This window comes from Mustela lutreola, chromosome 12 (genome assembly GCF_030435805.1).
Source record: "Mustela lutreola isolate mMusLut2 chromosome 12, mMusLut2.pri, whole genome shotgun sequence".
Taxonomy (NCBI): Eukaryota; Metazoa; Chordata; class Mammalia; order Carnivora; family Mustelidae; genus Mustela; species Mustela lutreola.
In genome coordinates this window covers 36,085,158-36,112,348 of record NC_081301.1, presented here as the reverse complement: position 1 = coordinate 36,112,348, position 27,191 = coordinate 36,085,158, and the positions used below count along the sequence as shown (strand labels likewise).

Genomic DNA, 27,191 nt, shown 5'->3' with positions numbered 1-27,191 from the left:
CTCTGCCTTCAGCTCAGGCCATGGTCTCAGGGTCCTGGGATCAGGGTCCTGGGATCGAGCCCCACATCAGGCTCTCTGCTCAGCGGGGAGCCTGCTTCCCCCACCCCGCCACCCCCACCTACCTCTCTGCCTACTTGTGATCTCTGTCAAATAAATAAATAAAATCTTTAAAAAAAAAATAAAATAATGCTTAGTGCATCCATACAATGGAATGTTATGCAGCAGTAAAAAAAAATGAGCTATCAAGCCACATACACACAAATACAAGGAGGAACTTTTTTTAATAAAAATTATATTTATTTATTAGAGAGCACAAGCAGGAGGAGGAAGAGGGAGAAACAGACTCTCCACTGAGCAGGGGACCCAATGCAGAGCTGATCCCAGGACCCTGAGATCATGACAGAGCCGAAGGCAGACACTTAACTAACTGAGCCACCCAGGTCCCCCAGGGAAGAACTTTTTTTTTTCTTAAGATTTTATTTATTTATTTATTTGACAGAGAGAGAGAGAGAGACAAGCAGGGGGAGAAAGGGAGAAAGGGAACACAAGCAGGATGAGTGGGAGAGGAAGAAGCAGGCCTCCTGCTAAGCAGGGAGCCCAGTGCGGCACAATCCCAGGACCCTGCAACTGTCGACCTGAGCCGAAGGCAGATGCCTAATGACTGAGCCACCCAGGTGCCCCAGGGAAGAACTTTAAATTTTCACTTAGCATATTGCTAAATGCAAGAAGCCAATCTGAAAAGGCATATACTGTATGATTTCAACTATATAACATCCTGGAAAAGGCAAAACAGTAAAGACAGTAAAAAGATCAGTGGTTGCCAGGGGTTTGGGGAGAGAGGTGGAGAGAGAGATGAAGCAGTGGAGCACACGAGATTTTTAGGGCAGTGCAGTTATTCTGTGTGATGCTGTCATGGTGGATTCATTAAAATATGCATGTTTCAAAACCCATAGAACTTTACAATGCAGAATGAATTCTAGTGTAAACTACAGACTTTAGTTCATAATAATATATCATGACTTTCGGCTCAGGTCATGATCTCAGGTCCTGGGATCGAGCTCCACATCCGACTCTACTCAGCAGGGAGCCTGCTTCCTCCTCTCTCTCTGCCTGCCTCTCTGCCTGCTTGTGATCTCTCTCTCTGTCAAATAAATAAATAAAATTTAAAAAAAAAAAAAAAAGGAGTATTGGGCACCTGGGTGGCTCAGTCGGTTAGGCATCTGCCTTCAGCTCAGGTCGTGATCCCAGGGTCCTGGGGTTGAATCCCGCGTCAGGTTCCCTGCTCAGCGGGGAGTCTATTTCTCCCTCTCCCACTCTCCCTGCTTGTGCTTTCTCTCTTTCTGTGTCAAATGAATGAATACAATCTTTAAAAATAAAATTAAAAAAAAATAAAGAGTATTAATTTAAAATAAAATATGTAGTTAAAATAAATAAAATAGTAAAATAACCCTTAGCCCATTAAACAGAGATAACCACTAATAATAAATTTTTATATTTTATTTTTATTCATATATTTTTTAAAAGCACTTAGAACTATTCTTGCATTACCCTCTAGCCATTATCTGTCTCCACCAGTCCAAAATACTATCAACCATATGTCAGACTTTGAGTAAATGCTGAAGGTTGGAGAAAAACAAAAAAGACATGTTCCCTACCTTCAAAGAATTGGCAGACTGGAGGAGGAGCCGTATAAGTAAAAAGGCAATTACAGAGGTCTCTAACTCCTCACCTTTCTTTCATTCTTCAATCTACTCTCTGTAGTCAGACTCTGTCCTAGCATATCCACTGAAACTATCCTAGCCAACTAGCATAGTTTCCTAGCCAACTATCCTAGTTGACTACTTGCTGTTAAATCCTTACCCAACTTCTCTGCAGATTTTAACACTTCATCTCCACTTTTTCTTAAAGTTCCTGTCTATTGGCTTCTGTTAAATAACTCTCTTTTTGTTTTTTCTTCCTGTCTAATTGCTTTTTCTCATCAACTTGGCCACAGGAGCTGATGTTCTCCAAGGCTCTCTTATTGAACCTCTTCCCCATCTGTATAGTTTCCCTGAGTAGTCTCATGTATTTACATGGCTTTAACTACCACCTACTTATTGATGACCTCCAAATCCATCTATCTAAGGAATCCTTTGTTGCTCCCTCCTACCCATGGCCATGACTAAAGATATTTTATAGAAACTGTCTATAGCTATGCCGTAGTGTCTTAAGGAGTTTACTCAGTTACTACCTCTACCCTCCATTCTGAATCCCCTTCCTCTCACCTGGTATCCCCAGTTTCCATCCTTTGTGTAGTACCTGGATTTGCTTTTCCACCTTATTTAACTGGTTCTTTGGCTTACAGTCTCGGAATTTTCCATGAATTCTGACTCTCAGATCATGCTGTACTGCAGCTCCAAGACTGCCCTGTATCACTCCTGTATCCAGCCAGATCTAATGTTCTCCAACATTACTTGTCTGGAAGGGGGGATTAGAAACTAGCTTTGATCTTTACCTAAGCTTCAAACTATATATGTCTGCTTTCGTCACTACCTGTAAATCCTTCAAGTATCTCCAGTTCAGCCTGTAAAAAATATCCTCCTGACAGGTATCCTATCTCAGTGAATGGTCTTATCACCTATTCAGGGGCCCTATTAGGAAATATAAAATTATTTTTAACTCTTTCCCTCTGTCACCCCTCATATCATGTATCAGTTCTAGTTCCCTATATTTTCAAACTATTCTCTTAATTTAATATTTATTGTTACTACATCATTTCTCTTATGAATTACTCAGTGGCCTCCTAACTGGTCTCCCTGCTTCACATCTTGTTGGTTCCAGTATATTCTCCTGCTGCTACCAGAGGATTTTCTCTGACACAAATCTAATTATATAATTTCCAGAAAAAAAAAATTGCTATGATTCCCTATTGCATATAAGATGGTAATGCAGGATCTACCTCATGCCTACCCTCCAACTTTTCTCTCATCACTCACCAGCTTCCAGTTTCAAAAAGTGTGCCGGTGTACGATCCCAGTTCTAGAAAAGCCTCAGGAGATGCTACACTAATAATAATAATTAATAATAATAATAATAATAATTCACTAATGCTAGTGAATTATCTTAAATTATCTTAAATTACTGAACCCACAAACTTCTCAGAGCTCACAGTTCTGTGGTTGGCCAGGTCTAGGGCTTGGTTCTGGACCTGACCATACTTCCTCACTGCTGTGACAAAACTTCTTCTAGATGGTATATAGGAAAGAGCATCTGGGTAGTTCAGTCAGTTAAGCATCTGCCTTTGACTCAGAGTCCCGTGATCCAGCCCTGAGTTGGGCTCTCCACTCAGCAGGGACTCTGCTCTCCCTCTCTTCCTGCTCCTTCTCTCTCTCTCTCTCTCTCTCTCTCTCTCTCTCAAGTAAATAAATAAAATTTTTAAAGAATAAAGAAGAAGGAAAGAGCCAATATAGCTTACTACAAACGTCCCTGTTCCAGACATAGCACCAACCAGGACAGTTACGTCTATACTTGACGTACTGGGACCCAGCAGATGTAGAACCATAACCACAAAGAGCTAGAGAAATATCCTTGAGAGTTCTGGTATGGACTGGAGAAGTTTGTTATTAATATGACACTCCAGGATGGGGGCAATAGAGTCTCACAGCCAAACGGAGTCATGTTTACCCAAGATGGTCACTACAAGCCTAGCTGAAATGGAGAATGAGAGTCAATATCTAAAGGAACTGGGAAAATGTTAGTGAATATTGGGTCCTTGAGGGTTAGAGGCAGGAAGGGACTAGGTATGCTGACAAGTCAAGTAAAATGGCTCAAAATTAAGTCTGTGATCAATAGGTATGTACTGAAGCTTCCTTGTTATACAGCCTTGCCTCTATTTTGCAGTATTCCTCTCTAGCCACCTGTGTGGTTAGACAGAAGTAGTGCAACACAGTGATATCACTGTACTTAGGGTTAAGTTCCCTTCCCAGGCCCCAAAATCAGACATAGGGCATCCAGAGACAAAATTTTTCCAGATACCATTTACTATTATGGAGCAGTTACCCCCCCCCCTCATTTCCTCAAGTTTGATTACCCTGGATTTGGAACTTGGAAGAGTAGAGCCTAAAGATGGCCATTGATCATTCAGGGTAGCTGGGGAAGAAAGGGGACAAGAAGGGTCTGCCAACTAGCCCTCAGTTTTTCTCCTGTGGGATGGATCTTTTCTGGCCCCAGGGAATGGATGGTTCAGGTCAGAGCTAGAAAGACCTTAGAAACCAGCACAGAGTCTCCTCCATTTATCTTGATTTTCTCTTCCCATCCTCCTGCTAAGTGTTCTTATCCCATTCCAGAAGTTGTCCCCAAACAGACCTTCTGTAAAGTGTCAGGCTGCCACTGAGAAGTTTGTTCTGGCTTATATGTTCTAGGAAACAGAAAAGGTCGACTTCTCCTACAACAAACTGGCTGATCCTAAGTTTTCATTTTATGACAATACTTTGGTGGAAGCCATGAAAAAGGGAGATCACTGGGTGCACTTGTTTTTCCTCTCACTCTCATTGTGTCACACTGTGATGTCAGAAGAGAAAGTGGAAGGTGAGGAGGGGCCTGAGGACTCATTGACAGAGAATATGTCATAGAATCTAGGATGGCTACAGGTGGGCTTGGTTTGATATCATTTGTAATGGCTTAATCTAAGAGCTTTCTAATAGGGAGTGTTGTCCAGCAATGGGATGGATAGGCAACTAGTGAGCTTCTAGTCACTGGAGATATTCAAGTAGAAGACAACCTCTTAGTCATATAGAAGATTCAGTCATTGGATAGGGTTCAAACTTGATGCTTCTGACCTTGATTTTCAGCAGTGTTCTGTCACAGAGTCTACCTGAATTGTCCCCAAGATCAATCCCATTATCTCTGACAAGACTTCCTGAAGGATGAGTTGAGTTGTCTTGTTGCTTCGCAATTTCACAGTATCCCCACATATCCTAGTTTCTTTAGTAATCAAATATGACTATGACATCCATGAATTTACTTAAACCTCTTTTAGAAACAATGAATGAGAAATGACTGATTAAAAATTAAGAAGGCTTTTGGGGCGTTTGGGTGGCTCAGTCGGTTGAGCATCTGACCTTGGTCTCAGCTCCAGTATTGATCTCAGGCTATGGGTTCAGGCCCCACACTGGGTTCCATCCTGGGCATGGAGACTACTTTAAAATTTAAAAAAAAAAAAAAATGAGAAGGCTTTTTTTTTTAAACAAACAAGAATTTAGGTAACCAAATCAATCATATCCTTTAAAATCAATGTGCCTGGGTGGCACAGTTATTAAGCATCTGCCTTCAGCTCAGGTCATGATCCCAGGGTCCTGGGATCAAGCCCCACATCAGGCTCCCTAATCCATGGGAAGCCTGCTGCTTCCTCTCCCACTCCTCCTGCTTGTGTTCCCTCTCTCACTGTGTCTCTCTCTGTCAAATAAGTAAAATCTTTAAAAACTAAATAGATAAAATCAATGTACCTTTAATATAATACTACCGTTAGGACCACCTTATATTTGTGCATCACTTTATAGTTTTACAAATTGCTTGCATGTTTTTTAAAGATTTTTTGAGAGAGAGTGAGTGAGAGCTTGAGCAGGGGGGAGAGTCAGAGGGAGAGAGAGAAGCAGATTCCCTATTGAGCAGGGAAGCCGGACACAGGGCTCCATCCCAAGACCCCAAGATCACAAATAGAGCCAAAGACAGCCACTTAACTGACTGAACCACCCAGGTGCCCCAAATTGCTTGCATTTATATTATCTCCCACAATTTTCACAACAGCCCTCTTAAGTAAGCAGAAAAAGAAAAAGGAACCCAGTTTTATAGAGAGGGAAACTGGAGTTAAAAGAGATTAAGTGACTTGCCTAAAATTCTGTAGTTAAGAAGGCAGAGATAAGAACCCAAATCTCAGGGGTGCCTGGGTGGCTAAGTCGTTAAGCATCAGCTTTCAGCTCAGGTCATGATCCCAGGGTCCTGGGATGGAGCCCCACATCGAGCCCCACATTGGGCTCCCTGTTCTGCAGAGGCCTGCTTCTCCATCAAATAAATAAAATCTTAAAAAAATAAATAAATAAAATCTTGTCAAATAAATAAAATCTTAAAAAAAAAAAAAAAAAAAAAGAACCCCAATCCCAGGCAACCCTCTTGGGTACCCGCCTTCTTCAGGAGCTTTGTACTCTCAATAAACTTTGCTTTGCTGCCCACCACAAAAAATTTAAAAATAAAAACAATAATTTTAAAAAAAGAACCCAAATCTCATGCCATGAGATCTTGCCCCACCCACCATGGGTGTCTCCAGACCTGATATTCTACCAAGTTGCTATTACTTGAAGCATATTTGGAATTGCCTTTATTTATTGCCTTAAGTGACAAGGTAGGAAACAAGAAAATAGTCTTACTGTCCCAGAGATACATCTTATGTCTGACATAAAATTATATCCCATGTGCCTTATTTACAAGTATAAGACTCTGATGATACATAACTGTTTATACAAATCAAGTTGGGGGTGCCTGGGTAGCTCAGTGGGTTAACCTTCTGCCTTTGGCTCAAGTCATGATCCCAGGGTCCTAGAATTGAGCCCCACATCAGGCTCTCTGCTCAGCAGGGAGCCTGCTTCCCCTCCCCCTCTGGCTGCCTCTCTGCCCACTTGTGATCTCTCTCTCAGTCAAATAAATAAAGAAAATCTTAAAAATCAAGTTGACATAACACAATAAAAAAAATCAAATTGACCTTCAGAAGAAAAATAATCCAAAATATACCCTAGGTTGTGGTAATATTTTAAAAGAGGAGTTAAGCATTTTTCAGTGCTATAGTGTTTGCATTCATCAGTGCAGTTTTTTGTTCTGTTCTCTTTATGACCAAAATAATTTGAACCAGTTATTAGAATACAGTAGTTTGTGATGAGAAAAAAATAATACATGTCACAACTGATTGAATTCAACAGTTTGGGGTGTTTTTTAAAAGATTTTATTTATTTGAGAGAGAGTGGATGGGCAAAAAAACAGGGTGAGGGTCAAAAAAAGAGGGAGAAGCAGGCTCTTCAGAGCTGGAAGCCCAGTGCGGGGCTCAATCCCAGGACCCTGAGATCATGACCTGAGCCAAAGGCAGAGGCTTAACCCACTGAGCCACCCAGGCACCACTCAAGCATTTTGTTATTAATTTTCTGAAGTGTTTCTTCACAATCTAGGAAAATATTTTTTCATCAATAGACACTGAAAACCATGAGAGAAATTACCTTACAATGGCAAAATGGGAAAGAATAAATTTTATTTTACTCTGCTGTAAAAAATTTCAAGAGGAGTGGGGTGCCTGGGTGCCTCAGTCGTTAAGCGTCTGCCTTCAGCTCAGGTCATGATCCAAGGGTCCTGGGATAGAGCCCCGTATTGGGCTTTCTGCCCAGATGGAAGCCTGCTTCTCTATCTCCCACTCTTCCTGCTTGTATTCCCTCTCTCACTGTTATCTCTCTCTGTCAAATAAATAAAATCTTTTAAAAAATATTCAAGAGGAGTTACAGAAATGCCTTGAATAATATAAGATTGACAGACTGATTCAACAGAATGAATCATTAAGCTTCCCAGGTTGAGAGTTTTAAAGGTGACAATACTCATTTATATATGTATATATATACATATATATATGTATATATAAATTGTTATATCATTAGTCTTATTATCATGAATCCTATTATCCTGCTCTGTAATCCTATCCTTATTGTCCTATCTTATCAAGGTATAGCCAGTCTTACATAGGAGCAGTTTATGCAGAACAACCTGCATGAAATTCACCCAGGAGATTTGTTAAAAATTCAATTTCCTGAGTCCTCCTCTCATATTTTGTGACTCTGGATTCAGTAAGTTTGAGTAGAGCCCAGGAGCCTGCATTTTTAACAAACCTCCTGACCCATGTTACCCACTAAAACCAGAGAGTGAACTATGTTTTGTTTGTTCATGTATATTGCATGTACCATGTGCCTCTATAATACTAACTCAAGTCTGTGAAATAAGTTGAAAATATGGGAAGGGGGCAGGGGGGGCGGAAACTGACCTGTATACAGCCTAGCTTTTTAGAACTAAACTTGTAAGGAAGTTTGAAGAAAAATGTTCCCTCCTGGGCTCTATCTTTACATAAGCCCCTTGGTGTCACTTCTGGGTTAACTTCAGCTGCACATCTCTGTGGGCTCTGGTTGCCCTCTTCTCTCCTGCCAGGTAAGCTGGTGTACCAGGCTCAGTCCCCAGATGAAGGTGCCCTCGTCACTGCTGCCAGGAATTTTGGCTTTGTATTCCGTTCCCGCACATCTGAGACGATCATGGTAGTTGAAATGGGTGAGACCAAAGTCTACCAACTGCTGGCTATTTTGGACTTCAGCAATGTGCGCAAGAGGATGTCTGTTATTGGTAGGTGCCCCTCCTACTCAGTCCTCTCCCTTTATTTGTCTTTCACATACATTCACACGTTGACTTTCTCTTTTATATACACACAAATGTTTTCTCCTACTCAAATGCCTTCTCAAAGGTACCATGCCTCAAATGCAAACACATAACCATTCCTACTTTCTCCTTCACATATCCTATATATTTTCTCTTTGAGAGCTTGCTACCATATACCTCTTTAGTTTTCCTGGATAATGGCTTGTCTGAAACCTCAAAGCCAAGATAAGAACAGAGAATAAACCCATAAGAGATAGGGGGAGACAATATAAGGGAAATTCATACTATCTTACTCTCAAATAGTTTGAGCCTCAGACTGAAGAGGAAGAGGGTCATTCTTCATCCTTGGTCCTTACTAGGTATGGGCCTCGGTCTGGAACTTGTACTTGGGAAGCTAAATGTGATTCTGCATCAGAGTCTTCCAAGATGACATTGAACCCATAGAAGAATTGGTTGCATAAGGTCTCTTTCCACTCCCACCAGCCTTTACTGACTGCAACATTTATCCTCTGTAACCACTCAATGAGTGCTTATCCCCCAAAAGAATCAGAAACAAATGTCATGGGAACAGCCTCATTCTATTCCTCAGTGGCCCAGACAAGTTCTTGTAACAATGGGCCTATATGGTTACTCTCTTAATTTGTTTGCCCTTAGTGAGGACACCTGAAGATCGAGTAATGTTATTCTGCAAGGGTGCAGACACCATTCTCTGTCAGCTGCTCCATCCATCCTGTAGATCCCTCAGAGATGTGACCATGGAACATTTAGATGTAAGTGTTTAGGTCACAGGGGAGGGAAGCTGTGGGTGGTTCTTTGTACATGGATTATGCATCCACATATATTGTGTCCGTGTGTTTCCCTATGGACGTATTTTAGTATCTGTGTCTCTTTAATTGATGGAAGAATAAAGACTACTTCATTGTGTGGCATTCCTAACGACTACATTGCCAGCTTCTGTGTCAAGAAGTTAGATGGCACAAAGGCATGATGAGAATTGTATCTGTGGGGACACTTACTACAATCAAAATGATTCCCTCTGTGATTCCTGGCTCAGGAGGTACCATGGTCAGACCTAGAACTTACTTCAGAATTGGGCCTGCTGGTACAGGAGGCGCTACCTCACCAGCCATGGCAACTTTGAAGGTATAGAGGAAAAGGTGCCAGGCTTGGGCTATTTAGGGGATTATTGATTGTTACCAGTCTATGTTATCACAAGATTAGACTCCCCAGGGGTACCTTCCCCCTTGCCTATCCCACCCTCCTTCCACCCTCTAGGATTTGAGATGGATCTGAAAGAGAGTGGCTCCAGCCTTCTGGCACTGGAAAGGAAAACCAAATCTATATTCTCCAAGATTTCTACTCATAAACCTAGATATATAAAGGGTTGAGGGAATAGGAAAGAGATGGGATGGGAGAGGGGCAGATCAGGAAAAAAAAATTTTTTTTAAGAGGAAATAGATTGAAGAAAATGCTATTTTATTAAGCCACTTTGGTTTGACCCACATTAACACATTATCAGAAGTCAGAGAACAGATAGTCAATAAGCACATGAAAAGATACTTAGTTTCATCAGCTTTTAGGAAAATGCAAATCAAAAACCTCAAGATACTACTTCACATCACCAGGACAGCTAGATGATCAGATAATAATAAGTAATGGTAAGGTATAGAGAAATTGTAACCTTCATACATTGCTGGTGGAAATGTGAAATGATACAGTCATTCTCATGGACTGAGCCACCCAGGCACCCCATGATGCAGTCATTTTAGAAAACAGTTTGGCAGTTCCTGAAAAAGTTAAGGGTAGAGTTATCATATGACCCAGCAATTCCACTCCTAGGTATATTCCCACGAGAAATGAAAATAAACATCCACACAAAAACTTGTACACATAGTTTATAGCAGCATTATCTATAATAGTGAAAAAGTAGCAACAGCCCAAATGTCCATCATGATTGGCATGGATGAATAAATAAATATAATGTGGTATATCTAAACAACAAATATTATTCAGTCCCCAAAAGGAACAACATACTGATACATGCAGATGAACCTTGAAAACATTATGTTAAGTGAAAGAAGCTAGTCACAAAAGGTCACATAATGTATAATTTCATTTATATGAAATATCCAGAATAAACAAATCTATAGAAACAAGTAGATTAGTGGTTGCCAAGAGCTGGGGGAAAAGAGAATGGGAATGAGAGCTAATGGGTACAGGATTTCCTTTGGCAATGATGAAAATGTTCTGGAATTAGATAGTAAAGGATGCACAACTGTATGAGTGTAATTTTTTTAACCACTGATTTGTATACTTTAAAAAGTATGAATTTTATGCTCTATACATTATATTTCAGGTTTTAAAAAAAGTTGGTGAAGTATCCAACATAGGACAGTTCTTATGTCCTATACTGGTTCCCAGAGGCCACAGTATTTTCTATGGGCTAATTTGAAAAACTTATCTTTTAACCTTCCAGAACACATGAATTGGGGTATCTTCTCAGAGAGCATTTCCACAGGCTGGCTCCAAAGGGGATCATAAAACTGTTTCAGATATTTTGATCTGCGTCCTGCTACCCACCTTTACAGATACCCATAATGGAGCCTGACTACACTGCAATCTGTTAACCACAGATGAGAAATTTGTAAGAGTGAAGCTTATACTCAGAAGTCAAGATTCAAAACCTCTTTTTTAAAAAAAGATTTTATTTATTTATTTGAGAGAGCACAAGCAGGGGGAGGGACAGAGGGGAGGGAGAAGCCGACTCTCCACTGAGTACAGAGCCTAAGAAGGGGCTCCATCCCAGGACTCTGGGATTATGACCCAAGCCAAAGGCAGACCCTTAACTGACTGAGCCACCCAGGTGCCCCAAGATTCAAAAACTCTTACAAAAACACAGCTCCGGGCCCTCTACGACAGGAATCAGCAAGCGTCTCATATAAAAACAAGCAACAGTCAGGATTTGCCCACCACAATAGAAAAGAAAAAAAACACAAGTAAGAGGTAAGTAAGAAATAACTTCAGTGCAGACTACTAAATTATTTGTTGAATGAATTAAGGATCTGTCAGTGTGTTAAACCTCGTTTAGTATCCTAAGCAAGATCAGTTTCTGCCATATCTCTTCCTTCTAAGAAGTCTCTGACATCTTCTCGCAGGCTTCTCTTCATAGCTGCTTCTGCTAACAGCACAGAGGTTTAAGATATGGTATTCCATACATACATTGTTTTATGCTCATTTCACTCAGGAGTTTCACAGGCAACTAAGAGCAGAATATCAGGATAATAAAATTCTTTTTCTCTTTGCTCTTATAATGCCAAAGTGAATTATTTTGAAGTTTACTATAACAGTGATCATGGAGAATTTTTATTCATGTGCAATTCTCAGGACATAAAATCTAACTCACCCTCAGTTGGATGTGAGTTCTGCCCTAAACCACCCACACTCTCACCTGGCTCTCCTTATGACCCAGAGAATACTTTGCAGGATAGGATATAATATAGTTTATAAGATAGGATATACTGGTGGCCATAGAGCAAAAAGATGCTAACTCACCCAAAGACCATTTCTGCAGTGCATCATCAACACGGCTGGCTGTGGCTAATCAACTGAGTCAGCCAATCAGCTGTAGACTAATATACAAGTGTGTGTGTGCTTTTTGAGGGGCCTGTTGATACTTGAAGGAAGGCAGGGAAAGAGGAAAATAAAATGAATGTATGGGGTGCCTGGGTGGCTTAGTCAGTTAGGCATCTGCCTTCAGCTCAGGTCATGATCCCCGAGTCCTGATAAAGCTCCCTGTTCTGGGGCGGGGGTGGGGGGCTGCTTTTCCCTCCCCACTCCCCTTGCTTGTGCATTCTCTCTCTCTCAAATAAATGAATAAAATCTTTTAAAGACTTTATTTATTCACTTGACAGAATCACAAGTAGGCAGAGAAAGAAAGGAGGAAGCAGGCTCCCTGCTGAGCAGAGCCCGATGCGAGGCTCAATTCTAGGACCCTGAGATCATGACCTGAGCCAAAGGCAGAGTCTTAACCCACTGAGTCACCCCAGGCGCCCCAATAAAATCTTTTTTTAAAAAATGAATGTATGCTTGTAAAAGTAGTAAGATCTTTGATTATATTTTATAACAACTCCTTTTACTTTAGTATTCTATTCTCATATTACAGACATCATTATCCTCTCTGTAGGCAGTGAATTACTATCCCAATTTTACAACAAAAAAATCTAGAAGGCTAAATTTTTCCCAGGGTCACACAGGAAATTATCTAACTACAGGTAAAAGCTAGAACTCTCTATATTTCAGAAGTACTTTCAAACTTTGCCCCCAGTTATGCTGGCCCCACCTTTAAGACATTATTCTGAGAAAGCTCAACAGTTGTTTTGTGGTTAGGCTGGGTACTAGCCCCATGGTACTAATCATTAAATCCTATTTTGCAGGCAAATGGGCAGTGGGGTCAGTTGGCCTCTTCCTAAACTCAGCCCTCACCCAGCCCAGGCCTACTCAGTGCACAACATGTCTTCCAGGATTTTGCCTTTGAAGGTCTCCGCACCCTCATGGTGGCCTACCGAGAAGTGGATAATGCCTTCTACCAGGCCTGGAGCAAGAAGCACAGTGAAGCCTGCCTGTCTTTGGAAAATCGGGAAGATAAAATATCAGATGTCTATAGAGAGATGGAAAAAGACTTGATGGTTAGTGTGAAGAAGCCAGGGACAGATTGGGGGCAGCACTGGGGGTAGAAGTCAGCAGACTGAGCAAGGTCTCTAAGAGTGACTTCCAGCAAATCAATAGGTTCAGGGACTCTGGATACAGGATACTGGAATCCAGGCTGATTCAGAATGTCCTGGATCTTTGAAATCAACAAATAATGAGGGGGGTGAGGAGGTGGAATGCACTATTTGTAAATTGTATCCCAAAGCTACTCACAGAAGCTAAGTAATCTGGGAGAGATGAGGATCTGAATAATGCATAGATTAGATAATCCAGAACTAACTGATGAAAATATTCACTCATTCATTCAACATATTTACTAAGCACCTCCTATGTGCCAGGAATGTTTTAAGCCCTGAGCATGTAGCAGTAGACAAAAACAGACAAAAATAACATATATAGATTTTGGATAATGAAGTGCTATGGGAGAAAATAAAGCCAGAGAGATAGCTAGGGAATATCAGCATACACATGTATGTTTTAGAGAGGGCAGAGTATAGTTACTATTTTATATAGGGTACTTTGAGCAGAAACCTGAAGAAGGTGGCGAGCCAAGCAGACCTCTGGGGGAATTAGCTTTCCAGACAGAGGGAATGACATAAGTGAAATCCCTGAAACAGGAATAGGCCTAACTTGTTAGTTGAACAGCGAGTCAGTTAGTGGGGCTGATAAAGTATAAGTGAGGAGGAGAGAAAAAAGGACATGAGACAGAGAAGTAGTAGAGTGTCCTCATAAACCAGCGTAAGTACTCACAATGAGATATGGAAAGCCATTGAAGAATTCAACCAAAGAAGTGATGTGATAGCTTAAAAAAAAAATTATTTATTTGAGAGAGAGAGAATGAGTATGAGCAGGGGGAGGTGCAGAGGGAGAGGGACAAGCAGACTGCACTGAGTGCAGAGCCAGATGTGGGGCTCAATTCGAGGACCCTGACATCACAACCGGAGTCAAAAAGAAAAAGCTTTTGACCAGACTGACACAGGCTGGCTCTGCTGAAAACAGAAATTTCTGATACCAGATGGGAAAACAGAGATCCCAGAGGTCATACATCTCCTTCCATCATCAGTTCAGCGGTTAGTATTTCTAGTCTGTCCTTCTGGAGGCCTAAAAGAAATCAGCCGATTGTTTGTCTGTCTGTCAGTTCCTTAGACTGAGTCCTGGTGCCCATCCCTCTGGTCAACACTGGAAAGCCGGTAAGTGTACTTTGAAGCAAAAGAGCAGTGAAAGTGTGTTGAGAAACAGATGGTTTAGAAGTAGCACACAGCTTCATGTATGACTTGGATAAGTCTTTTCCCTCTTTGACCCCTGACATTCTGTGTCTCAGTTTGATTTATGTGGTTGAAAAGCTGCATCTGTTGTGAGGCAGAGGGTGCTGAATTTTATAACATTTGGATCCTTATGTCAGGACAGAGCCAGCTTGCTAACGAGGATGATGAGGTGCCAGTTGAGTTGTTGGGTAGCACTAAATGCTGTGACATTCTCCCTCCTTCTCACTCACTGTTCTCTCTGTCCCAAGCTATTAGGGGCCACAGCCATAGAAGACAAGCTCCAGGATGGTGTACCTGAGACAATCACCACCCTGAACAAAGCCAAAATTAAGATATGGGTCTTAACTGGAGATAAGCAAGGTAACGGGGAGCTCCTCACTTCACCAGTTCTCTTCCCTGTCCACCATAGCCATTTCTTTTATTTTGCATTTTCTTTTTATCTTAGCCATTTATTTGACAAATACCTTATAGTTCAGGTCAAGTCCTTACAGGACACCTTCACTCCTAGTTTTGTACACAGTCTTCTAAGAGTATATTTTATGCTGGATGCTGTGTTAGGCAGTGAGGACACGGAGATGATTCAGTCAGACACGACCCCTGTCACTCAGGAACCCACAAGCTAAAAACTTTGGAATTACCTTGGAATATACCCTCTCTGTTGTCTCAAAGATTCATTGTCTCACCATGTCCCACCGAGGGTTCTGAAGATCCCCTTTTGACTGTGCCACCACCGTAGTTCAGCCTTTGTCCCCTTTGATTGTACATTTACAAAAAAACTTCTGATCTCTGTCTCTTGTCCATATTGATTTCAGTATAGCCTATATACAACCATCAGCTTGATCTTACTAAAATATACTACTTTTACTTTTATATGCTCTTCCTCTACTCAGATACCTTCAGAAACTCTATGTGGTAAAGTCAGACTCCACTGTACAGCCTTCAAGATCTTGATAATCTGTTGCTACCTACATATACTTATCTCCATCCTGATGTGACCATTATTTTTAGTATGTCCCAAACAATCCAGTTCCTACTCTAGGGCCTCTGTTTGGGTTGTTTCCCTGTTTGTAATGGTTTTTTTCCGACCCCTAAATAAGTCTTACTCGTCCTTCAAAGTCTTTTCCCAAGTAAGTTTCTATGACACTACAATCTCTCCTCTGAATTTTGATACCATTGCAGAGAGGGCTCAGGATTAAATTTTTGTAAATTGTTTTCCTTAGTATGAATTTATTCCAAATTCCAGGTTCTTGATGTAAAGACCACAACCGAAACAGTCCCCCATAAACTCTGGCATAAAAGCAGGCACAGGGAAATACATCCTGACTGTTTGGAAAAGTGGATGCAGACTGGAATTGTTTTAGGAAATAAGGGAAGGCCCTGTTGGAAGGCTAAGCCAGAATGGTGCTGTCTTCGGCGGCACATATATGAAAATTGGAATAAAATAGAGAAGGTTAGCATGGCCCCTGCACAAGAATGACAGGCAAATTCATGAAGTGTTCCTTGTTAAAAAAATGAAAGAAAAAGAAAGACTAAGCCAGAATCATCCTAGTTATTGATAAGTAACTCACTAGTCTGTACTAGGCTGAGTGTCTCCTATGTGTTTGAATATGGTCTCCACTGACTCATAAAAAATATACTTTGACTGCCTCCATGGCAAATGTGGACAAATGGGCTCTGCTGCCCACCATTAGTGCTTATGTACGTATACACTTTTGTAAAGACCCTATCCCAGCCAAAATGTGGCCAGTGTTCCCCCCCTTCCCTGCAGAGACTGCTGTGAACATTGCCTATGCCTGTAACATATTTGAGGAAGAAATGGATGGAATATTCATCGTGGAAGGCAAGAATGATGAGACTGTTCGGCAAGAACTCAGGTACAGATGGGAGAACTGCCACAGCTCTTAACTTACTATGACTCCCACACTGTCAGAAGGAACAAAGAAGATATGGAGAAGTGGGGGCAAAAAACTAAAATACTTGAGATGATTTTGTGAAGAAGCTTTAGGGCTCAAGGAGTTGGAGAAGTGTGGTGTGTGGATGGTCAGGGACCTGAGACAATGGCAGTTCTCGGGAGGCAGTCGAGTTTGGCTGGTGCTTTATAGAGGCTATGTACCTCCTTTGCCCACTTACATTCTGGGACACTTTCACTTTCCTAAGCTCTGGGGCTTTCAGTCAAACATTAACCACTACTCTTGACTTTCAGGTTGGCAAGGAAAAAGATGAAACCTGAGTCTCTACTGGAATCAGACCCAATAAACACCTACCTGAACACGAAGCCCCAAATGCCCTTCAGAATACCTGAGGAGGTGCCCAATGGCAACTATGGCTTGATCATCAATGGCTACAGTCTGGTGGGCAGTGCAGAGCTACAACTCTATTCTCTTCTCCCAAGGAATTTTTTTCCTAGGTCCAGCCTGCTTCAGGGAAATTTTAAGACCCCTTCTCTATTTCATCAGTCACCTTTTCCCCCTTTCTTCTGGTGCTCTTTCCCAACAGACATCTTTCCCTATCTTTCTCTAGGCAGGAATAATGAAGAAAGAGAAGCCATATTCCTTCCTTATCCAAATTCTTCACTACTGATGTGGCTTATCAGTTAGAGGAAGTGGGGAGCAAACAGAACCAGGTCCTCTAAAAAGTCGTTTGGCCTTTATAGCCTAGTTAACTGATTTGACCCAGTGAGAAAGGCTGACCAGTTTCCCATTGGAGGCTGGGTCAGATGTGAGGATGCCTAAAAGTGACTTGGGGACTTAGCCTCCCTTGGGAGTGCAGTACCTGGAAGCCACTATGCCTGACCTTTGTAGTATAGGAGAGTATGGCTATGGGGAAGGGCCTAGGAAGATCTTGTTCTGAGAGCCTTTTTGGGCAACCTGAAATGTGGGTGTGTCCTGGTCCTGCAGGCCTATGCTCTAGAAGGGAACCTGGAGTTGGAACTGCTGCGAACAGTGTGCATGTGCAAGGGAGTGATCTGCTGCCGGATGACACCCCTTCAGAAGGCCCAGGTGGTAGAGCTGATGAAGAGGTACAAGGAGGTGGTGACACTGGCCATCGGGGATGGGGCCAATGACGTCAGCATGATCAAAGGCATGTGAGGGACGGGGGACCATAACCTCCAACCAAGGGCTTGCACTTTCCTTCCTCCATGGGCAAAAACCAACCTGAGTGGCACTGTGTTTTGGATTCACACTCTTGCATATCATATATATTGTACATTTATAATGTTTGCAACTTCATTCATGCTCCTCTATACCTGCATTCCCACTTATTTACACATGCATACATCAGTCCATATGCAGACATGCACACATTCAACTGCATGCACTTAACACACGTATATGCCTGGCTTCCATAAGACATATGCATATATTCACAGAATAGGCCATGGAACTACAATACCATCTTTCCAAGGTGGCATCAAAGTCTACAGAAAGAACCCCTGGGCATGAGTCATAGTCTGTTCCTTTTTTGAAAGCTGTATGCCTGAGCAATGTTAAGCAGAAGACAAGACTGCTCAACCAGGGCATTAGCTATGAGGCACAATGTAGGGATCTCTTCTTTCCTGAGGCAGTGTTCATTAGAACTTGTCCTGACTCACCTGGCTGGAGGAGAATAGCAGACTTACTGATGCTTTGAACCAATAGAAGCAAATGGCTGAAATTTGTTTTCATTTCAACTGAGTGTTGTTAGCTTCCAGCAACTTGTGGTTCTGTCAAATATGGACAACATCTAGAGGTCCTCTAGCCCAACCACTCTCTCCATCCAGGAAACACTAGCAGACATTCTAGCCGTGTCTTTAATACCAGGAAGTGTTCTCGATAGCTTCCTCGCTTTCTAGAATTCTCTGGTTTTTAGGGCCTTAGAAATTTCAACTATTCCATTAAGCAATGCAATAGATATATACCAGAAGATGAGTGAATTTACCCTACACTACAACAGACTAATTAAAACTTTTAGGAACTTTGGTCTTATTTTCCATCAAGTGTAATCCTTGTTTTATCTAGAAAAAGTCATGTTAGGCCTCTGAAGAACTTGCTTTTCACTAACAAAATAGGTACATCATTTATTTCCTCCTAACAGGTGGATTTTTAGCTCTAGATAAACATTGATAATTAAATATTGTATTAGATTGACATCTATCCTGCATCTTTAATTGATTTAAGTGGCTTCGAGAGATAACAGGAAATTTTAACTTCAGCATCTGGACAGCAGGAAAGACCCTAGATGGCTATAGTAGGTACAAAGACCATCTAAGAGAGCTTTCTAGTACTAGCCATGCCAGGCATTCCTGAGTGTTTTCCAATGTAAAATAAGGTGTTTATACAACATGATCTCAGCCTTTCTTTTACACTTCCCAACCTGGGAGCCCAGCAGACAAGCTTTGTGGTTGAGAAGCTTATGGGATTTCTTTGCAGCTGCCCACATTGGGGTTGGCATCACTGGCCAGGAGGGAATGCAGGCCATGCTCAACAGTGACTACGCCATCTCCCAGTTCTGCTATCTTCAGCGTTTACTTTTGGTCCATGGCCGATGGTCCTATAATCGCATGTGCAAGTTTCTCAGCTACTTCTTTTACAAAAACTTTGCCTTCACCCTGATGCACTTCTGGTATGCCTTCTTCAGCGGGTTCTCTGCACAGGTAGGAGATCTGGTGACATTCCCCACTCTGGTCAACTGGGTCTTTTCTACTCACCCCCACTTCAGCCATCTCAGACCCCTTTTCTTTTCTAGAGACCAATGTATGACATATTGCCATCCATCCATAAAGCTTCTCACATGGGGGCACTTGGGTTGCTCATTCAGTTAAGCATGAAGGTCCTCAACCATGCTGATCCCATCTAACCTTACATTTAACCTTAGATTTCCAAACCCTAACTTTTCTGGCTTGGCTTTGACTTGGACTTGATTCCTATCTCCAAAACTCTCCCATAAGATATTTTCACCTTTTACCTGACATGGAGACCTAGTTTCCAAACATAGATAGTATGTGGAAATTCTTGGATCTGGTAGTTTTTTTAGTATCCAAAGCAATCTTTATGGAACAGACTAAGCTTCAAGGGGCCTCTGAGTCTTGCCAGGCAGGTTAGTTATGGTGTTCACCTGTAGCCCAATTTCATAACACAGCTTCCCTTACTTCTGCCTCCCCACCCCGACACCCCTTCTCTGTGCCCCAAACATATACTGTTGTTGCTCTAATGAATTAATTCCACATTTGAGTATAAAATCTCCCCCACAGTAATGGAGAGAAGTAGGACCTGGATTTTTATATTCTAAGAGGAATCCTTTTTCCTATGAGAAGTTTTTCAGGGTTCTCACATTCCTAAGAAAAACAAGCTCAGGAATTATTATCTTGGGAAATCCCTACTACCTTTGTTGCCTTGGGCTCTGGGGGAAACAGATTGTTCAGCAGAAAATAATTGACTTGTATACCCCCAATTGTTTAACAAAGTCATTCTAGTATGCGAGAGGTGTATTCATATGTGTGTGTTTTGCTGACCTCTTGTGGCTAGTAAAGGAGCCCTCTCTGGGCCCCAAGGATGGAGCACCCAGCTAGGAAAAGGTTACTGAGTCTATTCTACTTACCACTGTTAAAAAGTACCCAGTGTTGTAGAAGCTACTGAATGTATAAATCAGATTAAAGAGCCCAGAGGCTTACATGCCTGAAAGTTCAGGGGTACAGCTAGCATTCCCTAGCAGACACTCTGGATCTTTTCTGTGCACGGATGGGCAGTGCAGGTCATGGTAGGGTTGTTCCAAATCAACCTTGTAGCGTTGGCCACAAACAAGCTTGATGTGGCCTTGCCCCAGCCTGGGACACAGAGTTCTGACTTCTGTAGGACCAAACAGAGATGGGGGTCAGCCTTCTCTGTCAGATTTCTGAAATCCAAATCCTGCCCTAGGTTAGTGTAGTGGTGGGTAGGTGGACCAGAAGGGACTCTTGAACCTGGGAGGTGGAGCTGGGACTTTGGAAAACAGAGGAATCTAAGAAATCTCCTTGGTATTCTCTTAGACAGTTTATGATACCTGGTTTATCACTTTCTACAACCTGGTCTACACCTCCCTCCCTGTCCTGAGCTTGAGTCTGTTTGACCAGGTAAGACCAGCGGCAAACCTCTTAGTCAGGACTAAAGCCCTTGGGCCCTTGAGGAGTATTCACAAGAGTGGGAAAGACAAGAGCTGAGTTCTACAAAGGCAGTTGTAAATGGAATAACTTCTAGAGCAAGGAAGGGAGCTTATCACCTGGAGAGGTATCATGGGATAAAGTAAAGAATCTTCCTCCACAGAGAATAATCATCAGTTTTAGAAATCCAAGTTTTCCTGTGTCAATTTTATTTTTGTAGAGAGAAACATAGTAATTGTGCTTTATAGTAAATTGAGTGTGTATAAAAGGTAGTGAAAGGAAATAGAGTTATTAGGGCAAGACTAGGTAAAACAAGGAACTTCAAGAAGTGAGAGATACAGAGATAAAGTACAACTTACATACAGAGATAAAGCAAGCCAATTCAGGGTGATCTAGTGAGAGTCCTGAAGGCCAAGCATGGGAATGTGAGTATGATACTTTGAGTCCTAAGGAGTCAGCCTAGGGGATATCATCTGTCCCTGTCAGAAATTTCCTGGGCATTGGGGGGTCCTAGTATCACACCTCTCTTTCCTCTTCTGTCCCAACTTCCTGTCTTGGGCACATTGAATAGAAACGAAGCCTCCAAAGAGGAATAAAATAGCTGAAAGAGGACACCATGGCATCATGGTTTCCTGGTCTCCATCAGGGTAGGAAGTCGAATTCTCCACAAGGTAGCTGTTAGCCACAGAGCAACAAGAGGGATGAGTTGTGTCCCATGAAGCTTCTCAGTTGACTAATTCTAGGGATCCACAACCTCTCAAAAACAAGCTGCAAGCTTTGTTATCCAAAGTTTCTGGTTTAGGAGATGAAGATGATCCAATGGCATTCACACGGAGAATCCTGTCACCTGATTTCACCATTAGCTATGGAAATGGGAAGAGCATTACAGAACATGGATACCTCCATGTGACTAGCTGGTCCCCATTGGCTTCCCCCTCTCCTTTTATTGGATTTTGACGCAAAAATTACTCAACTAAAGGAACACTTAAAACTGGGGCCTCATGTACCAACTGCCCCCCATCCTAAGCTCCCATTCTCCCTTCCAGCTACCCCCAACCCTAGTTACTCCCCACCTCCCCTCTCCTAACTGCTTCCAGGTCCTTACCGCCACCTTGACCTTCTCCTAGCTTTCTTCCACCACCTAGATCCTTGCCTAGAGTGTAGGACTTCAGGAAGGGTCTATGGTCACTGCTCTGGTCTCTGGTTCCACCTCTCAAGTAATCCATGAGGAAGTTCCTAGGCAGGCTGTCAGCAGATGCAGTGAGGGAAGAAACTTCTACTCCAATGGAGATAGGAACTTCTATGGAGAGACCCTAAACTTTCCTCCTTACCCTCTGGTACTTCCAGGACGTGAATGAAACATGGAGTCTACGCTTCCCAGAGCTGTATGACCCAGGCCAGCACAACCTCTATTTCAACAAGAAGGAATTTGTGAAGTGTTTAGTGCGTGGGATCTATAGTTCCTTCGTGCTGTTCTTTATCCCTATGAGGACCATTCACAACTCAGTGCACAGTGATGGGAAAGAGATCTCTGACTACCAGTCCTTCTCCCTGCTAGTACAGACTGCCTTGCTCTGCGTGGTCACAGTGCAGGTGTGGCTAGGGGAGGAGGGGAAGGGGTGGTGGAGGAGGATTGGGTGGGGAGCCTGTCTGGAAGAAAGGGAAAGAAGGAGGGAGGGAAAGTGGGAAGGGATATTCTCCACTATGGACTGGAGAAGGGAGGTGGCCGATATGTCCCAGGTTGTACAGTATTGCACATAAAAGAGTGTTTTTCAGATTGCCCTGGACACAACCTACTGGACGTTGATAAGCCACATCTTCACCTGGGGTAGCCTGGGTTTCTACTTTTGCATCTTATTCCTCCTGTACAGTGATGGCTTGTGCCTAATGTTCCCCAATGTCTTCCAATTCCTAGGTAAGGCTATGCCCACTCAGTGTGTGGCAAGGAGGTGGAGGGTAGGGTTGGGAAGTGTGAACAAAGTATATTTCTTTAATAAATGTTCACTGTCCAGGTATTACTATGTACTAGGCTTTGTGGATATAGATAGGAATAAGACATGGCCTCTGCCCCAGAAGGACTCAAAATCTAGCCAGGGGAATACTTTACCCTCTTAGATTTTTCTAAGATATTTTCAAATTTCTTATCTAACTTAATCTTTGCAAGCATCCTATGAGGTAGAAATGGCAAGAATTATTAGCACTATTTTAGAGACTTTTAAAAATTAAATTACTCAAATCTAGCTCTCCTGCTTCCCAGTCCAGTATCCTTTATACAGCATACCACTGTATACTGCCTTATTGTCTCCCATATTAATTTCCCTACCTTTCATTCTACTTTGATGGGAACAAAATACAGTGAGAGTGGATAATAGATGTAGCTGCCTCTCACCTCTCATCAAGCCACTCATTTTTCCTCTCCAAAAACCTGTATCCCATTCTTGTGTCCAGGCCAGTGTTCCAGGATTCCTATAACCTGCCCCCACTCTCTTGCCCTGCCCACCCTTTAGAGGGAGATGAAGGCATGTGAATTCACAGTGCCTTTGGCTTTACAAAGGACCTCACTGTAATTCTTCTGCATTTATATTATTAGGAAACTTAATGGTCTCCAAACCAGTAACTTCCTTTTTTGGAATGGAGAGTTCTCTAATTCTGGCTGACGGTCCCCTTCCTCTAGGCTCTGGTTCAGCCTCCCTCCTGCACCTCATTGTTTACAGGTGTGGCCAGGAACACTCTGAACCTGCCACAAATGTGGCTGATTATTATCCTCAGCGTGGTCCTCTGTATTTTGCCTGTGATTGGGTACCGATTTCTCAAACCATTGTTCTGGCCTGCCGACGTGGACAAGGTGAGTGGAACAAGGAATCTACCCAGATAGAATTCATGGTCCTGTCTGTCTTTGCCTCGGTGGATAAAAACCCTGTCCTCCATGCTCTGACTATAGATTATGAACAGAATTCATCTTTGGACAAGACATCCACTGCTACCCCCTACCCAGACCAAACTGAGACACATAAGGCCTCGACGTTCTGCCTATGCATTCTCCCACAAACAGGGCTTTGGGGCCCTCATCACTTCAGGCAAAACAATGAAGGACAAGGTATTCAAGAAAAACAGCTTTTCTTTTAAAAAGTAAAGGCCCTTAGGAAAATCCCAAAGGAATCAGTCATTGCTCTTCCTCCCTTGTATCCGCACAAATTAAGGATGGATTAGAGCCCCAGGAAAACTAGAATAAACCTGCCATTCTGCTCTCACTCTAGGGGCTCAGCCTCTTCATTCCCTAGAAGGTTGTGGCCAGGTAAGGCAAGGAAAGGTAAAGAAAGGACCTCCTGATATCTGTCAGAGTTGCAGCGGTTCAAGAAAAAGTGACGTCAGGCTTCCCTTCCACCACCCCTTCCAAGTTTTAATCCAGACAAGCAACTATGGAAGTGGTGAGTGAAAGGGGGCAACATAAGAAAGGGGAAAAAAGAAATATATATATAGATACATATATATATAGATAGATAGATATCTATATCTATCTATATATATATATCTCCTAAGAATCTTACTTTGGGTCCTGTTTCCCATACCCAGAGCAACTGTAAACATTTCCAGGGCTCCACACAAGTATATCTCACCAGATACCTTTCTCAGGTTCATCCGGGGAATTCAGGGTAAGTCTTTTGCTGGCCCTGGGTCTCAAAAGGAGGAGGCAGCTATGAGAAGTTGATCATAAAAAGCTGAAGGAGAGTTTCTGGACCAAAAAGAAAAAAAAGCTGGGGGGGGGGGGGAGGCGGGGAGCTGGTTCCTGCCTTGATAGGACAGCTCAAGATTTCGCCTTCTTCCCCTCTCTTTGACCCCTTTTATCCAAGAGCTGACACCTTTTCAGGCTTCAGAACTGGGAGAAGGAGACTGCTGGGGATGTTTAAAAATCCTTTCTTGAGGGGGTATAAGCCACAATTGATGAACATTTGTCTTCATTCCATAAAATTACTTTGAGAAGAAATTGTATGTACTTGGGAAATTGTTTCTGAGAAGTTTATGGAGTAATAAATTGCTTATTTTGGAGTGGAGAGATGTATATGATCTGTTGGATCCCAGTGACAGTAACATCCAAGCAGTATCATTGGCCCCACTGCCCTATCCACCCCTTTTCTCTCCTTCTGCAGTTCCATTTCACTTTTCTGTCCTTTGTTGCTAAACTCTATCTTGACCTCAATATGACCACATCCTTTGACCATGGAGCTTTATCCCCTTTACATACCTTGGTACTAGGTTGAGTGACTTCATCCAGAATTCGTTTATCAACAGAATGAAGATTTTAAACTATCTTAGATCTTTCTTAGAACAAGATCCATTTATTAAACTGATTCTGAAATCCTTCATTTACTTGAATCCTAGGAAATTCACTCTCAGTCCACCAACATGTATTAATCATTTTCCCCCAAAACGTCACCCAGGATGCTGCCACCGTGATCCCAGTCACCCAAGGCAGTGATGGAAATCATTCCACACTCTTCCTCTAGTCTGATGTCTATTAATAGGTCATCAAGAAATGTAAACTCTGGGGTGCCAGGGTGGCTCAGTCGTTAAGCATCTGCCTTAAGCTCAGGTCATGATCCAGGATCCTGTGATCAAGCCCCGTGTCAGGCTCCCCACTCAGTGGGAAGCCGGCTTCTCCCTCTCCCACTCACCTTGCTTGTGTTCCTTCTCTGGCTGTGTATCTCTGTGTCAAATAAATAAATAAAATCTTAAAAAAAAAAAAAAAAGAAATGTAAACTCTGCCTCTATTATGTCTTGTTTTCGGTTCCCTCCATCATTACTACTCTTGTTCAGACTTCGATCATCTTTCATCTGAATTATTGCATAAAATCTCCCAACTCACGTTCCTCATTTTCCCCTATCTAAAGCATCCCACCAATACTACTTCCAGAGTAATATTTATAAATAGCAAATTTGATGGGCGCCTGGGTGGCTCAGTGGGTTAAAGCCTCTGCCTTCGGCTCAGGTCCTGATCCCAGAGTCGTGGGATCCAGCCCTGTGGCCCGATGACTCTCTGCTCAGCAGGGAGCCTGCTTCCCTTCCCCCACCCCCCGCCTACTTGTGATCTCTGTCAAATAAATAAATAAAATCTTTAAATAAATAAATAAATAGCAAAGTTGATCATGTCAAACCCCGACTTTGTACCCCTTAGTGGCTTTCTGTGCCTTCTAGATAAAGTTAAAATTTGGACATTTTATTGTTGGGCCCTCTCTAGCCTTGCCTTCTACTACTCCCCCACCTGTAGTCACTCCAGCCATGCCACATCTGGTCTTCATGTCATCAAACATGTTATTCTCATATCCTAAAATGTTTTCCCTCACTCCCTTCTTCGTGTAGCAAAGTCCTAGGCCCCCTTCAAAACAATAGTTGGAACTAGATAGAGGTGATGGTTGAAAACCATTATGAATGTACTAATGCCACTGAATTGTGTACTTTGAAATGGTGAATTGTATGTTATGTGCATTTCCCCTCAATTTTTTAAAAAGATTTTTAAAAATCTATTTCTTTGACAGAGATCACAAGTAGGCAGAGAGGCAGGCAGAGGGAGAGAAGGGAAAGCAGGCTCCCTGCTGAGCAGAGAGCCCAATGTGGGACTTGATCCCAGGAACCTGAGATCATGACCTGAGCCAAAGACAGAAGCTTAACCCACTTAGCCACTCAGGCACCTGATTTTTCTTTTTTCTTTTTTTTTTTTTTTTTGAAAGATCAGGTTAGGCAACCTCTTCCAAAAGCTTCCCCGAATTCCCTCAGTGTGACTTATCTACCTTTCCTATGTATTTACTTGCTTCCCTGTTAATAACTCTCTCAGTGACACTTTATCACAGGGCATTGGAATCATTGATATACTTGTCTATTCACAGCATATAATAGGACTTCAATAAATGTCTGTCAAAGAATGAACAAATGAAACATATGTGCTTCTCTGCCTGGTTTTCTTCTTTCCTGAACAGCATCACCACCCACTGGCTCAAATCAGAAAACTAAAGTCTTTCTGGACTCCTCCCTTTCCTTCTTCTAATCCTGTCCATTCTTTTTTTTTTTTTTTTAAGATTTTATTTATTTATTTGACAGACAGAGATCACAAGTAGGCAGAGAGGCAGGTGGGGGGGCAGGCTCCCCGCTGAGCAGACAGCCCCATGTGGGGCTCCATTCCAGGACCCTGGGATCATGACTAGAGCTGAAGGCAGAGGCCCTAACCCACTGAGCCACCCAGGCGCCCCTCCTACTTTTCATTTGTCCTAAACTTGCCTCTTACCCTGTCCTTTTTTTTTTTTTTTTTTTAGATTTTATTTTTATTTATTTATTTGAGAGAGAGAGAATTAGAGAGAGAACATGAGAAGGGAGAGGTCAGAGGGAGAAGCAGACTCCCTGCTGAGCAGGGAGCTGGAGGTAGGACTTGATTCTGGAACTCCAGGACCATGACCTGAGCTAAAGGCAGTTACCCCACAAGCTGAGCCACCCAGGAACCCCTTACCCTGTCCTTTCAAAATGAATCTTATCCTTTGGTATCTAGTGCTCAGTTATACTTTAGGGGTCTCTTTTTATGAAACATGGCCACTCATGGTCTGGTCTCCCTTATAAGGCATTTGTAAGAAAATAATTTGGACCTAAAGTATCCTCCAATGTTCCTGAACAATCAGCATCCTCTCCCA

At 42.4% G+C, this 27,191-nt stretch overlaps 1 protein-coding gene and 1 non-coding gene across 2 annotated transcripts in view; both read left to right on the top strand.

The window, feature by feature from the left end:
* LOC131812640 (phospholipid-transporting ATPase FetA-like) overlaps positions 1-25,402 on the top strand; it is a 115,570-nt gene extending 90,168 nt beyond the window's left edge. Inside the window, exons 16-29 of the mRNA XM_059142437.1 lie at positions 4,401-4,566; positions 8,209-8,397; positions 9,085-9,200; positions 12,951-13,115; positions 14,651-14,762; positions 16,171-16,276; positions 16,606-16,753; positions 17,300-17,483; positions 18,812-19,035; positions 20,407-20,490; positions 21,865-22,110; positions 22,294-22,432; positions 23,232-23,362; positions 23,459-25,402. Of these exons, the coding sequence (XP_058998420.1) occupies positions 4,401-4,566; positions 8,209-8,397; positions 9,085-9,200; positions 12,951-13,115; positions 14,651-14,762; positions 16,171-16,276; positions 16,606-16,753; positions 17,300-17,483; positions 18,812-19,035; positions 20,407-20,490; positions 21,865-22,110; positions 22,294-22,432; positions 23,232-23,362; positions 23,459-23,650 (2,202 nt within the window). The 3' untranslated portion in view covers positions 23,651-25,402. The remainder of the gene's footprint in view (positions 1-4,400; positions 4,567-8,208; positions 8,398-9,084; positions 9,201-12,950; positions 13,116-14,650; positions 14,763-16,170; positions 16,277-16,605; positions 16,754-17,299; positions 17,484-18,811; positions 19,036-20,406; positions 20,491-21,864; positions 22,111-22,293; positions 22,433-23,231; positions 23,363-23,458) is intronic.
* On the top strand, positions 15,804-15,910 carry LOC131813293 (U6 spliceosomal RNA). Its single transcript, XR_009346718.1, has one exon. It is a non-coding gene; the product is annotated as a U6 spliceosomal RNA (small nuclear RNA).
* Positions 25,403-27,191: the final 1,789 nt, after the last annotated feature.